This window comes from Mytilus galloprovincialis, chromosome 10 (genome assembly GCF_965363235.1).
Source record: "Mytilus galloprovincialis chromosome 10, xbMytGall1.hap1.1, whole genome shotgun sequence".
Lineage (NCBI taxonomy): Eukaryota > Metazoa > Mollusca > Bivalvia > Mytilida > Mytilidae > Mytilus > Mytilus galloprovincialis.
The window spans coordinates 55,484,227-55,500,507 of record NC_134847.1 but is presented as its reverse complement, the minus strand read 5'-3'; the positions used below and the strand labels follow the sequence as shown (position 1 = coordinate 55,500,507).

The 16,281-nt window shown below is 30.3% G+C and overlaps 1 protein-coding gene across 1 annotated transcript; it reads right to left on the bottom strand.

The window, feature by feature from the left end:
* Nucleotides 1–16,281, bottom strand: LOC143047885 (small ribosomal subunit protein uS9m-like). The gene is made up of 14 exons (XM_076221209.1): nucleotides 16,174–16,281; nucleotides 12,597–12,753; nucleotides 12,098–12,201; nucleotides 10,951–11,013; nucleotides 8,720–8,750; nucleotides 8,279–8,358; nucleotides 7,844–7,932; nucleotides 7,196–7,274; nucleotides 5,881–6,006; nucleotides 3,832–3,874; nucleotides 3,374–3,479; nucleotides 1,538–1,707; nucleotides 673–751; nucleotides 1–121 (listed from the first exon to the last, which is right to left on the bottom strand). Exons 1-14 carry the CDS (start codon nucleotides 16,255–16,257, stop codon nucleotides 109–111), a joined length of 1,224 nt encoding a protein of 407 aa, XP_076077324.1. The 5' UTR covers nucleotides 16,258–16,281; the 3' UTR covers nucleotides 1–108.

Sequence of the window (16,281 nt, the reverse complement as noted above, 5' to 3'; positions counted from 1 at the left end):
TTCTGTTTTGTATGTGTATTAAATAAAATGACAAACGAATACTTGACTGTATATATACATAACAAACAAACAAGTCCTGGTAAATATAATGTTCCCCCTTGTATATCTTTATCTCTTTTTCCTGAAAACAGATAAAAACATATAATTATTTTAATTTTTGGATGTATATTACAATAAATCTTGTTCTATCAATTTAAGTTAACAACTACTGTAATTTTAGAAATTATTGCAGGGTTATTATCATTGCGAATAATGCTACTGGGTGTAAATCCTAATAATAGGAACTCGTATTTTGATATCTGACAGATATAAATGTGTGCAGCTTAGGTACAACTCACAACAACTAATCTTGCATTTTTGTCCATTCTGCAAAAATCGCAATAATAAATGCATGCAATAATTTCTGAATTTACAGTAAATTTATTTTGTAACAATTAAGGCCAATTACTATAAAAATAATAATAAGAATTTCTCTGTTCACGTGTCTTGGTGCTGTTCTAAGAACACATGCTTATAGAATAATGCAAAAATATAATGCATGTCAACTAACCAATGAAACATAAGCCAAACATAAGATTTAACCCATATCTAGATCTATGTAATAATTTAGCCAATTTATTGCTGCAATAGTATTTATACTTTGATTTGATACTTAGTGAATGAAATACTGACCATACACGACCCTTTCTTGCACCTTTCTTGAATGGCTTCTTTCTTTCTCTCATCCTTGGGTCTCTAGTTAATAATCCAGCTAAAATAAAAATAAAACAAATAATAAGATAATACTTTTATATTTTTTACCTTTTAATGCATTGAACTAAATAACCTTTTAATGCATTGAACTAAATACCTTTTAATGCATTGAACTAAATAACTGAACTAAATATAATTTTTGACCAGTTTACTTTTGAAATTATATAAATTTGTTGCTCATATGACCAATCAATTTTATTTTTTTGGAGACTTTGATCTTAATACTGAAATAATTGGTGAGATGATGGAAATATCAATAAAGTCAAATTGAGAAGGTAACCTTTGTTTGACTTCTTAGTTCTATGTTAAAATAATTTTGGTAATGGCAGCCATTTTGGATGTTGGTCTATATCAATGCATGTATTTGAAAAAAAGACATTGTTAGAAATTTAGAAAATCTGTTTTATTATATGTAATACACTTTTTTCATATTACTAACTTTTGACTCTAGGTTCTAGAATTATTTGACAGTTTACCTACTGTGTGGTAGGACATACTGGTACTTGGTCAATTAGGAGCAACCAATAGAGTTAAAATCAATTATATAAATGGTACAATTTGTGTGGAAATTCTCTGTAACTGTTGATTTAGTCAAGGTATAGAATGCATTTAAACAGTTAACTTTTCCTCAAAATTGTACCGATTAAAATTTTGAATTTACTTATTTACTTATGTTCTTGCTTGACAGAGTACCAGTATTCAACCACAGTTAAGGTAACCTGTCAATAATATAAATTCGGGAGTCAAGAGTCTGTAAAATGGCAAATTGTTAAAATTGTTTTACCTAGTCTCATCTTTTGTACTGTCTCCTCATCAACAATAGATACTAAACATCTGGATATGCCTAAACGTACAGCACCAGACTGACCACTTTGACCTCCACCTTCAACTTTAGCCTCTACATCAACCTGTCCTAATTTTTCTGCCAGTTCTAGTGGGAACATAATCTGCTCTCTACAATAAAGTGACTCATTGAATGTTACATATGCAAAGTTACTATAACTAAGTTAAATCTTTATGTATATCTAATTTTAAGTGATTGTGGTTGACCTGTCATTTTTGACAAAAACACTCCCTTAGTTTCAAGGGTGTTTCAAATCTAATTACTTAGATCAATTCGAAAGTTTTTAACACAAAAATGTATGATAGATACCGTAGTAAATGTCCACCTTCGGAAATGAAAAGTATATTCAGAATGAAAGCAGTTAATATGCTGAATATTTTCTGCTTTGTATTACACAGACATATCATTCATTTTTTTGTACATGCTATTTCACAAGGCAAACAGTCCAGTGCCCCTGGCCAGTGCCTAACATTTACCCCTACTCAGGTATATTATTATCAAGCTCTTCTTTTATCCTAAGTTATTACAATGTTGCAATGAAAAACAGAGATTTCCAAATGAAATACAGAAACTGATAATTATACATGTGAAATAATTCTAACGATATCATTCCTCTCTCTTCATATGACAATAGGTGATAGACATAGTTAATGTTGTATAAAAAGAATACAAAATGCGTAGAAAGAGATAAAGTTCTCATTTTCTTCTTAAATTCCTTTAAAAGGTCAATGTAATGAGAAAAGAAACAAACCCAAGAACCCAAATAATGAGAAATATTTAACTCCTGCCAAAATAGTACTGATAATGAACTCATGTACTACTTGGAATTTTGAATTAATGAGTTTGGTCAGTTGTTGGATATATTTTTATATTTGAATTCTTAGATTATGTATTTAATTCTTTGAGAAAGATGGACAAGCAGCTATGTCAATTTCAGATAGTCATTAGTTTGAACCAGCTGGGGAAGGGATCAGAAGACATATCACAACTAAATAGAGCACTACAGGGATTCAGAAATATGTGTCACTATACAGAAATAAAATTTTGTTCTCTTGACTAATGATATTTTGGTTAATAAAAATATATAGATCAGGATTACGGTGTTTTTCTTTTACTCCAATCGGACATAATTTGATCTTTTAAATTTCTAAAGCTGAATATTTTCATAAAATTATATATCTTCGGAAATATTGAAGTTTGATTTCAAGATTTATTGAATTGTTAAAGGAGTATAAAAATAAGAAAATGTGGTATGATTGCAAATGAGACAACTATCTACCAAAGTTAACTGGTAATGGAACAACACTGATACTGAATATTTAAGACCTTTTGCTATATAGAAAATAATATAATTCTCCCATTTTTATGTTTCCTTGAAATTTATCTTTATATTTTAATAAATAAAAATATATCATCATTCCAGGGGAACCAATAAGGGCTGTTCCAAATATACTATGCCCCCCTCAGGGCAGGCATTTTAAAGAACATTTATGTGGTTGGTTGTATATAAAAAAAAAAAAAAAGAAAAAAAAAAGAAAAACAAGTGTTGTGTTAATATGTTTTTATTTCTGTGGGTAATGGGGTTTTAAAAAAAAAGTGCCATCACTGGTGGGATGTAATATTTTTCTTGAACAGCTCTAAATAAAATGTTCTATACATATAGATTGAAAAAAATATGTTGTCATTTGATTGACGTATAAAATATGTTACTTATCTCAAGCAAAGACAAAACGTCAATCTCAACAATTAGAAATATTCCAGTTGAAAACAATTTACCTGCTTATAACAGATGGAAAATAATTGATGGGTTTTCCATTACAAGTAAATTTCCCAGTGCCTGGAGATGTTAACATGACTTCAGCTTTGGCTGTTTTTCTACTTCCTGAAATAGTTACAAAGGTGATCATGTTAAAAATTTTAAACAAATCTGAAACTAGTAAACACTGTTAGCAGAGGTTACAAATATAACTCCCATCCCCTGTTTTTGTACAGATTAAATGTGGCCAAATGTTTGCTCATAAGAAAGATTTTCTTTGAAACCCATAACCCTTTACTCTTCCCCAAAATAACTTTCGGTTTAAACAAATTGACTTGAATAATTATTTATATGTATTTTTTTGTTTCTTTCATTCTTGAAATAATAAAAATCTAATTTGTTAAAAATTGGTACAAGCTAAAACAATCAAAACCAGAAAACTTGACAAAATATCTAATTCTTGGACTCCAATCCTTACCCTCTGCACGAATCACCTTTGTTCCATCTTCAGATTCTTCAAGCTGGAAAAGAAGTGAGTACTCTTAATTTATCTACAAAATGAACTTAAATTAGAATTCTATACTGAAAACCAGATGAAGACAAGCTTTTTGCATAATCTGAGATATCATTTTGATATAAATCTGGATACCATTCTGTATTTTTGTCTTTAATATTATATCATTATAGACATTTTCAGTAAGTTTTAGGACGTGCCATACAGGGCTTCCAAAATGGTCATATGTTCGGACAATTGTATAATGTCTGGTAAAAGTCCGGCTGGACAAAGCATGAAACGGTCATCTCCTTTTCAGTTTTCAAGGTTTTTTCGGTCATTTTAACATTATTCACGATCTTTTTACCCAACCTTTTGCCTTTAACATTCATATATTTCCGGTAATAAAGTGACATGATGATTAATTACTATCAAACAACCCCTACTTCAATACTTTCTAATTTTAATCAAGGCTAATTAGTTGTTGGACAGCTGAAATCTACCTGTTCAGGTGAAAGGTAAACTATTTTCATTACAGGACATCCTATAAATTGATCGGTCTAATTACAATTATTTTCTTACATTTCAGCAGTTTGTATCTAATGGATGTAATCCAAAAGATTAAAATTATAAGAATATAAGTTACACAGTGTGCAATTGTCCTAATACAAGAATTTTATTGACCCGATAAATTCCGTATTAGGACAATTGAACACTGTGTAACAATTTTTCCTGATTTTGTTATATTACATATTATTATATTTAAATTCAATATAAGGACAATATCAACCAAATGTGAAAAATTAAAAATATAAGGACTATAAAGCAACTCATTTTAAAAAAAATTAATTTATTAGGTCAATGGTATAAGGGAGATAATTCCAATTGACGTAATAAATAAGGGTAAAAATTCATATTGACGTAATAAAACATTGTACTGAAATTTATTAGGGTAATATCAACCAATCAAATTGCGAGAAATTACTCCAAATCAGGATAAATACGTTTAAAAGCATGATTTGATGAAAAATTTAAAAAGGTTTTAAGTGAAAAATCCTCAGAACTATGTTGTATGAACTAGAACATGAGTGTGCATGTGCACAGGTGGGAAATTTAATTGCATCCTAAATTTCTTCATAAATGCTAACTTTATCACCTGCTGCACCTAATATATATTTACAGTAGAAGAAAAAAAAATGTAGTCAATTTTTTGTTGTATATATATATCAAACCCCTTAACACCATAGTCAGGTGGTGATGTATAGGGATTGTAAAAGCCTGACTACTGAAAAAAAAAAAAAAAAAAAAAATTTTTTATCACCTGCATCTAACGTTCATTTCAAGTATTTTGATGAAGAATTAAAGTGGAAAAAGCTTCTTCACTCAGTCATGCTTTGTAAACGTACACAGATTTTACATATCCGTTTATGGTCCATGTTTTACCCTTGTCAAGACAACATCCAGTTTTAGGAAACGTGATTTTAAAAAAGAAAGTAAAGTTTTTGCACAAATAAAGAGTCTAAGGCAGATATGAGCACGCTGATGTGCACACTTTAAATGATGCACTGTCAATTTAACAGATTACGTCAGAAAATCAAATTCATATCAAAGTAAAGTTTAATAAGTTTAATTTTTTTCAATCATTGGGATGGCGATCTGATTACTATAATTGCCTTTTGTGACTAAGACTTAGGGATTAAAATCAGGATCAGATATTAAACGTCCGGCTGGCTGAAATTTTTTTTGGAAGCCTTGGTGCCATATCATATCCAAGATGTAGATCCAATTTGCTCAAAAGTGTTGTTTTCAACCATAAACGAATTTCTCTAGTATGGCAATGATTGTTTTGTTTCAATCTTTTCATTATTTTATTGGTATTTAAGTAAACAATGCAAACATCAAAAGATTTTAAATCTCGGGAGAAATTTGCATGTTGTCTCCCAACCACTGATTGATGTTTAGAAAAGATTTTACGGCAGATATCTTAAATCCTGGAGCAGCAAACCACTTAGCCAATCATATTGATGTACTTACTATCTTATATTTAGGTTTTGCTTGAGTTCCTAAGAATTTTTCTCTGTAACGCATGATAAAGTCTTCTACCTTATGGTTTAATGGGTGGTCAACAAGCCGCTGAACATTCTTCAAGAAAAGGTTGTACTAAACAAAAACAAAAACATTAACATGTAATTTTAAAATGTAATAAGTTCTATTAAAACAAAAAAGAGAATTCATTTTACTAAATTTATTGATTTTGTTAGAAAAAAGGTATTTCTATATTTTTTTGCTACTTAGAATAATCATGTATCAGGTTATATGTGTACTCATTATTTTTCAGGTTATTTTGAATAGCCAAAAACAAATATAACAGTCATCCCTTATTATTTAATTCTAAACTCCATTTTTAATGACAAAATCATGTCTATGAGCTGATGGACAAAAAACTTCCAGGCTATCCGAAGAGGTATTGCATCTAAAATCTAATAATATCTGTAAAACAAGACCAAATAATAGCTACAAGTAGCAAATGAATGAAAGATGATGTGTGGTTTACATCAATGAGAGAACATCCTAATAACCTGAAAAAAAACCAGACAAAATGAGAACATCATAATTTTTTACAATAGCAAATGTCTAAACAGAATATTATACTATTATCTATATCACTCAAGTTGAAACAATGCTGTGAATAAATTAATCAGGGTTTTATATAGATAAGCTATCTTCACACAAATTTCCCAAATGTACTGAATATGACCTCTGTGCAAATATTCAGAAAAGGCAGTGGTCACTTAGATCTTCTTTTAGAACAGCACATCTTTATTTGTGTTTTGATGAAAATTATTTCTATGCGATAGATTATCCTGTCTTCCAAAGGCCGGGTTATATTCCAAATTATCATTGTATGGTGCATTTTAAGTTCCAGAAAACAAAATTTACCAATTTTCAGTCAAGTCTAGCATCTATTTGGTACAGGCATGATTATAATAAGTTTAAAATTGAAGAAATATCTATATCTTATTGTTAATAAAAATGAAATATTTAACAGCTGTAATTCTCTATACAAAATTGAACTACTGTAACAAATTTTCTGTTTTGTGTAGGCCCATTTGGTTTTATTATCAAATGGTTTTTTTTTCTGTTTTTTTTTTAAACTTCTGGTACCAAGAATACCTGATGATAATGGCATAAACACATGTTGTGTGTAAAGTACCATATGTTTACTGTAAACAAGAGACCATAGTTAACATTCTGTTGTGTGTAAAGTACTATATGTTTACTGTAAACAAGAGACCATAGTTAACATTCTTTTCTAATGTTATTTTGATTACATTTGGTAGATACTTACTTCATCTTCAGAAACTCTTTCTTCTTTAAAAAGGCGGGTAAATTTTTCATAAGATATCCAGTCACTATCTACAAACTTTCTGAAATAACATACAAAAATTTAAACTGTGAAAAACATATATATAAAAGGGGATCTGGGGGTATCACATTGTAAGTTCGTTCCACATATTAAAAATTAAAAGCATGTGTCTAAGACTTCCTTCATGTTACAGCTGATAACTATCAAGATGATGACCATATATGTATTTGTTTTGTTCAGTAGTACTGGAGAGATGTGTGATGGGAATTATTCAAAGAGTTGAAAACAAGAAATAGATGTCGGTGAGATTTGAAAATCTGAAAAACGCTCAAGTGCTAAAATTTATCTCTCTCAGGCTGCTGACTACACATGAGGAAAAGTGTGATTATAATATTTGTACTTTTTTACTTGTTAGAAATATTTAGAAGTCAATTCAAATGCACAATATCATTTCATTTACAAAATAATGAAATTTTTATTAGTTTAATTTAACTATGTTTACATTATTACATGATTAAATCTGCACAGATGCAAACTTGAAAAAATTTAGATGACAAGTAACTGCACTACCTAATGCATGTAAAGTATATAACTAAAAAGTTACTAGTGTTTAATATTTATAGTACTCACAATGTGTTTTCATATATTTGATCAAACTTTTCAGTTCTATAAAATTCATCTTCTTTAGCTTTTAATGTTCGTAAATGTCGTGTCACATCCTGTAAAATAAACATCACAATATTCTGCAAACTTATGAATGGATTTATTGCTGCAATTGCTAAACAATAAATCAAAATGCCAGATCAATCATTACAATCTTAAGAAATATGTAAAAAAAAATCTATCAAAATTTAAACAAAAATTTGTTTTAAAATTTTTAGAAACCTATTCTATTGCAAGTTGCAATAGCAATAATGTGCAAAACACTCTGATATGATTTTACAAAAAAACTGTTCTGATTTGCTTATTAACAAATAATTTCCAACTCAGTTTTGACAGTTTAGTGATACAGTAGAATCAAACCACTTGTCTGCTGAGTCCCCTTTAACTTTTCTATGTACTTACATGTAATAATTCAGAAAATACTGGTTTTGTGGTGTAAAACATGTAATGGAAAGGTCGGCCATCTGTTCCAAACTGTACAACTGTAATTTAAATCAAAATGGTTTGGGTATTGTTTAATATATGTTATTATTGAACTGTAGTTGATATTATATTGTGAATTTATAAATCCCCTCCCCCCTCCTCCTAAAAAATGCTAAATTATTAAAACACCAAAAAAGCCAAATAAACATTTTTTATTTTTTAAGGTGATACATTACACAATTCTATTCACTTTATATGTATAACATTTGTATATACACATTTTCACATAATTCTTTTTTTATTGATACTTTCTTTTCCATCGCTCTGAAAGATTTCTGTACAATTATAACCGCTTTGATATCTTGATCATTTTGTATACCGCTGGGGATAGGTTATACATTATTATTTGTCATCACTTACCTTTTTGTACTGGAAGTATGTCTACAGGTAACTGTAAATAAATAAAAGTAGAGTAAAAATATTAAATGCCTGGCTTGCTGTGATCCAAGGCTCTGTGTTGAAGTCTGTACTTTGACCTATAATTGTTTACTTTTACAAATTGTGACTTGGATGGAGAGTTGTCTCATTGGCACTCGTACAACATTTTCATATATCTATTAAAAAAATCAAATAATAGTCCAATCTATTGAAATCAAGAACAAATATTCTAACTGATACAGAAGAACACTCTGATATTTTTTTGAATATACATAACTTCAATGTCATTTGGTCTCTGGTGGAGAGTTGTCTCATTGCCAATCATACCAGTCTTCTTATTCTTATATATATTGCTGGACACTATATTAGTATTTATTTCAAGAACTGATCAGGAACCAAAAAAGTGGCTTTTAATAGCTTTTAAAGGGGCACTAGTTATGAGATATATAAAAAATATAAAGTTTGATTATTTTTTTGTTCAATCAATAATGAAAGTGAAATAGTGAAATAACAATTCGCTTTTCGCAGCCAAAAAGGTTCAATTTTGTCAAATTACGCTAAGAAACATTGATAATTAGTTATTCACTTGCAAGTGAATGAGTCGACCTCTTTAAATCCGTATTCATGTGAACTTCAATTTAACCCCTAGCTAGAGATTGACAACGCATGCATTGTACGTGTACTGGTTATTTAAAGAAAAAGAATGTCAACAATGAAAGTGAAACTACGGTAAATCATTTGATTACTTATTTGATGCACATAAAATCATTCTTATACGGTTTAAAACAATGAGAAACATCTTTTTTTAATCTATAAAATAAAATCAAACAGACCTATAAATCTGGTTTAATCAATTCATATCTTTATTTATGTTTACATCGCTTATATGGTCATTTGAGGTCAAATTGATAGTTAATTAGATGGCGTCTGTACTATAATACACACGAAACAAACCTATATATTATCTACCCCATGCTCTGTAAACTGTTTATTTTAGACTTTTGATAGTTTGGATAAATGTTTCACATTGTTATTAATCAACTATGAGAATTTGGGTCAAATCGGTGACCATGAATTTGACAGCTAGTGCCCCTTTAAACAGTATTGTGATTTAGTACAAATTATTTGATTTTATAATTTGGAGAATATTAGATTTTTGTATCCTGCAATTTAATAATTAGACATTTCTTTTATTTTCCATTCAAAGTTGCTACACATGTTCATAATATAAGTTATCTACGTTCATATCCGTAGATATGGAAATTTTAACACCCTGAAGTACCCAAGTACACCATGAGGCATAGCCGAAGGGTGTACAGGGTACTGAAGGGTGTTAAAATATCCATATCTACGGGTATGAACGTAGATAACAAATTTATCCCCGGTCTTAGTCTGAAAAGGGCGAGTTTTATGGAAATTCGGGTACAAAGTGTAACGTGAGAACAACGTTTTTTTCATTATCTAAAAAAGTTTTATTGAAATTTGGAAATTTTACATAGTTTCTACGGGGTGTAGGGTACTACCTTTGGTAGAAACTTACAGGTAGTCAAATATCAGACGAGACAGAGAAACTGGATTGAGTCAAATTTGGCGCTCAATGTTGTGAGAGTTACGTCATAGATGGTGTGACATCAACATAGGTCATTTGCATAGCTAGGTCAGTAGTCCCATTCCTTGAAAATGTTGCAGTCAAGTGATGCATTTAATGGAATGAGTGTAAATGATCGGCATAATAGGACAAAATCGTTAATGAATTAAATGTTTAATTAAAAACATCATGGATAATCTACAGAATTCAATATTTCACAAGGAGCAATCATGGAACTAAGGAAAACTTGCGTGAAACTCCCCGGGGTAATGGTTAGCAAAGTCCGGGGATATGGGTTAGCAACACCCAGGGGCTATGGGTTTTGTAACGACGTGCGTTAACTAATCAAAATCCTAGATATATACTAAGCCGGGGATAAAAATATTTATCTGTACTATTTTTTTTTTTTTTTAGTAAAACAGTTAATTTTTTCCTTGTTCCAAATTTTTTACAATAGGGTCAATGGTTAACTTTACTCAGTACTCGGTGTGTGCTTGAAACACAAAATCCAGTAATATAATTGGTTGAATTTTGAGTCCAAATGTAGAAATCGTTTTTTCATGACTGCAAATTCCAGAAATATGACAGCCATATGATAGACTGGTTATTAAAATGTCAAACTTACGGGCATGACAGGTCTGGCTTTCTTTTCGTGAAGTCCTGAAGGTAATAGGTATGCAACAGCTCTCTGTAATTTAAACAATTGAGATCTAATTAAAATCTGTAAATCTGAAATTATTGCAAGGTTTTTATAAATGTGAAATTAATGCAAATATGAAAATGGAGAATACTGAAGTAAGAAATATGGATCTAATGCAGTTATTATTTCTTTGCTCTAATAGAATTTTAAATTATCTGCCCTTTGCAGATGTCTTTACTAATCATTTAAGTGTAATTTTATGGACAATGAAAATCCCATTTGTCAGTTATCTTCAGAACACTGCTCATTTACAAGCCCCCAAGGAGCAATTTTTGAAGGCCTTGTGCAAATACTTAAGATCTTTGCGCAATCAGTTTCTTTGTTGCATTAATGAGATGAAACATTAAACTCTAACAAAAAAAAAAAATTAGCAAACCTAGGAAAAATCATTAAAGGCATGTTTTTACATCTAAAAACTTGAGGACTTTTGTGGGATTGTAAGAACAATTTACTTATTCAAGTAAATTTTTGAGAAAATTAAGGGGAGATTATTCAAACATTATTTATCTACTTATATGTATATATTTTTTTTACTTCTTCAAGTAGTACCCCTGACTGTTATATGAAAAAAATAGCATGAGCTCTAACTATCAACAATGATCAATAGATATCATGTATATCTGTTGGTGTGAAGACATTAAATGATAGTTGTCTTTTAACAAATTGATATCAAATAGGAAGATTCTGCAAAGTGTCAGTGTTTACCTGGATATTGAAAGGGCAAGACATTTGGACAACCACAGAAAAATCAGTATTTTAGATAGACCCAGAAATTCTTTCATGTAGCAAGTTGCCTTCAACAATTTTGAGAAATTTCCAATGACCTTACTAAAAGTTCCATAATCAAATGTAGTGATTTTAAAAGCATTAAATTCTTTTATAGCTTGCTGTTTAGTCTTAAACAAGGCTCCATGTTGAAGGCAGTACTTTGACCTAAAATGGTTTACTTTTTACATATTGTAACTTGGATGGATAGTTGTCTCATTGGCACTCATATCACATCTACTTATATTAAATACTACAAAATTTGCAAAACAATAATCCATTGCAATACTGCTTTGTTAAATATTACTTTAACATCTTTGTGAGTAAAGCCTTCAGGATCTTCTCCCATCATATTTGCTAAATGTCTCTTTCCAACTTCATACAGTGTATTCTGCTCATCCATAGCATCCTCTGTAAAACAAATATTAATTGACTGACTGGTGTATAACACCACTTCCAAAATGATGGTACTATTTTGTGGCAGAGTATTGATTGGTGTTTAACACCACTTCCAGAATGATGGTACTATTTTGTGGCAGAGTATTTAATAGTGAAGGAACTCAGAGTTATCTCTGGATGTAAAAAATGACAATGTATTATCTCTGGTTACTCAGATATTTATTCCAAGTAAGCTGATTGGCCAACGTTATTTATTATACTTACATGTATATAGCATTTATATTACCAAACAAATCACTGTCACTAAACATGCCCACAAAAATAGGAATAATCACTGACTCATGCAAAACTTTACACAGAGAAAAGTGCAAGTTTGAGGGCTCACAGCTAATCTATATTTTACTTACGATATCTTTTTGCCTTTTCTAAGTATGCTCTCATTGCTCTGCTTATCTTTTGAGCTTTACCATCTGGTTTGGTTGGAGTTTTCAGTATCTTTGAATCTATTCGTACTGAAGTTACAGACTCTGAATTTTTTTCTCGGCTGCATATCACCTGACTTTGCTGAAAGATTTTAACATTAAAATTAGCAAGTTTTTTAAAAAAAAAAAACCATACATTTGTTATTATGGACTTAAAAATCAAAGAACTGTGATAACTTATGTATGTTACATGTTTCAATGGGACAATAAACATCATTAGTTTTGTTAAAATGTATACAAGTTCTGTTGATATTACTATTGTCTTTATCTATACTTAACTATAGAAAGATATAATTATATAACAGTTCATAGTTTGTCAATCATGCATAGTACACCTACATGAATGTTATTACAGAAAAAAATATCCCTGTAATAACTAAACATTTTGCTAAAGCCTGTAATAACTATATAAAGGGTGTTAATTCAGCCTCTCTGCATCACTCCAAAGCTTTTGATGAGACAAACATCATGCTAAATTACAATTTATTTCAATTTATTGTAAAACAAATAATGATTAGAATATGTATTAATGAGGTTCTGTGAAAGCTTCTCAGTGATTCGCAAATGTCTCATATAATAGTTACATGCCTTTAACAGTCAGGGGACTTACTTAAATGAGTGATTTTCTAAATCACTGATTCAAGTAACATTATGTTCATAAAGGTTGAAAGTAAGAGTTGTCTTTCTTTAATAATCACCTATTTTAGTAGTACAAATTTATCAAAAACTAAGTGATTTAATTTTATTGTAGTTTTAAACATAGAAAACTAATGATCCAGGGACTAATTATGTTGATAAAATTATCAGGGCCAACATCTGTGTTGTCTAGGATGACCAGGTCATGTCAGGTGATGACCTTGTACTGAATCTAGGATGACATAAAAATCACTTGCTCACGTATCATACCTCAATTTCCTTCCAAAAATCACTTCTAATAACCCTCACTAATTTCAACACCCCGAACAGTGAAATTTTTATTGTGAACAGTAGAATTTTATTACATAATCTGAAAGATGAAACCTTGAACTTTACAGGAAAAATACTCCCACTGCTGGGAAAAATCTGTTAAGAAAGTATCAGTTCATTAAGTTAAGCCATTATTATAGCATTTTTATCAATAAAATAGAATTTACAGCTAAATGATAGCATCAAAGGCATAAACCTTGCTACTTAAAAGAAGCAAAAAGTTCATTTTTTTCCAATTTTACTAATGAAAAGATATTATCTAAACCTATGTGTTTAAAATTTTAGTAAAACTTCAAAATCACAATTTGTGACAAAATTTCGATTTTGCTACTTAAATAAGTGATTTAAAAATCATTTATTTCAATAAGTCCCCTGACTGTTTAATAACATGAATAACTAAGCCTTGTTATTAAAACTTAGTTTATTCCTTAAAAGCCTTGTCTCTGATTTACTATGGTTTAAGAAAAATGTATTAATTCAATTCAAAAATCAAATATTAAGACCTACAATGTAGTATGCATTTAGCATGTTTAGTTTCTGTGCAAAGTTTCAAGAGTTCCCTACAGCCCACTAAGAATCAAAATATTTATGATTATTTTTACAAATAACAAACATATGTTACTATAGATTTAGAGACATTAAAGATTAAAGAGTAGACAACTCATGAAAGTATTTGTAATAACACATGCAAGATATTTTCTGTAATAACCCTAAACATTCTAAAGGCTACATGTATATGTAACAGCCACTATGTTCCATCAGTTACTTTGTTCCGGCGGAACTTTTCAACTAGTTATTTCGTTCCTAGGAACTTTCCAATTAGTTGTTTTATTCCGAGTGCAGTCGAAAAGTTCCAGAAAAAAGTAGCTAGTTGAAAAGTCCCGGAACAATGTAGTTAGTTGAATAGTTCTGGCTGAATAGCAAAATTTAAGTTGTATTGCATACCTCACATAAAACGGAGTAAGTTGCATTATCATGCATATTTAGTGTTCATAGTACCCTCAAGAGAGGGAAAAATACCAGATGAACAGACTACACGAATGAAATTTATTTTTACAGGACATTCGGTCAGGTAAGCATCCTAGCTTTACCAGACCAAATGAAATTTTACCAGACCAATTTTCTTTACATCTAATTGTATTTTATCCGACAAAAAACAACAAACATATTACTTTGTTGTGCCCTACTCCTCCCCAAAATGCACAAATTAAAACAAAATGATGTAACAAGAGGGTATATTGTTATGAAAGTTGTGCATAATTGCTTGAATGCATTTCAGTGAAGAGTAATGTCCAATTTTATTGGATTTTGACAATGTTTTTGAACTAAACTTAATTTAGAGTTTCTGTATAAAATATTATTTCCTGTTTCTTCTTTCTTTTTCATATATCTTTTGGTTTTCAATTCTAGTGTTTATATTTCATAGCTAAATTTTGTGTGATCTGCTTGGATTTTTATTCATTTATTGAATTTAATCGGCAAACCCGGAATTATCCTTATCCGTTCCCAGAATCTGATCAGGTTTTATTTACATTTCCGGTTGTGCCAATGATGGCATCCATTGTTGTTTTTGACAGTCAGATATGTTTTTACCCGGATTTACACATTACTGGTTGGCGATGTTCGGCATAAAGCTAGCGGTTGAACAAAATAAACATCGCTGTGATGAATAATAAAGATGAAAATAAATTTGAGATCGTTTGGCACTTTTGCTAGAATGTTAGAAAAATCCCGAAAAATCCATGAAAAAAAAACACCGGACATTCGGACCAGAATTCAACAAAATTTTACCAGACCGATCCATTATTCACCAGATTTGTCCGACGTATTTCATGTAGTCTGGATGAAGAACAAACGAACTGCCCAACGTGGGAACAAAAGAGCATTTACATATGCTTGGAGTTATATCCCTGATTGGTTATATAAAATTACTGGTACTGATGTAGAAGAAATGCCATTAATGACAACTGTTTGTGTTCTGTCATGTAGAAATGCTTGAATTCAATTAAGTGTGTTATTTTGAATACAATAGAAGTTAAGGTTCATCTTAACAATTGGACAAAAAAAACTATTACATTAAAGTTGGCCTAGACCTTTGAGATGCCCCTCTCAGGTAACAACTGAATTGTATTGATTTGCATGGACAATGGATATCTACACAACCAAAGGTGAGTTAAATGGTTTAATTGAGTGGACAGTGTCAAAGGCAATTCAGTTTTTTTACACCTTCTGCAGAAACAGCAAATATCATATGTCCATCAAAATCCAAAACAAATATCTTTTCCTGATAAAAAAATATGTATTTAACTTTAAATATTTAGTGGATGCCAGGCCTCAATGCCTTTCCAATTGGACAGGTTTTTCGGTACTCTGGGAAGTTTTGGAGGTGTAAATACAGCCATTTTTGTCCATTTGTTTATGTTATGATGTATGAAATCTTGTTGAACGCTTTAGCGAAGACCATTATGACAAAGTGAGTTTGTGTATTGTTATATCTTGTGACAATAAAGTAGACAAGAGCTTAACTATTGTGTACCATAAAAGATCTACGTAATAAAGCATATTCTTTGGAACAAATGTGCGACAAGAAGGTCGCACTGTGCTTCATGGGCGCAGCCATCTTGTCTGAATGTATTCTGGACAA

Coding starts and splice junctions, on each gene's coding strand:
- LOC143047885 (XM_076221209.1), bottom strand. CDS start 16,257: ATGGCTGCGCCCATGAAGCACAGTGCGACCTTCTTGTCGCACATTTGT. Junction 7,275..7,843: donor CAAATATATGAAAACACATT/GTGAGTACTATA, acceptor ATGTTATTTCAG/AAAGTTTGTAGATAGTGACT. Junction 1,708..3,373: donor TTTCCATCTGTTATAAGCAG/GTAAATTGTTTT, acceptor ACTTTATTGTAG/AGAGCAGATTATGTTCCCAC.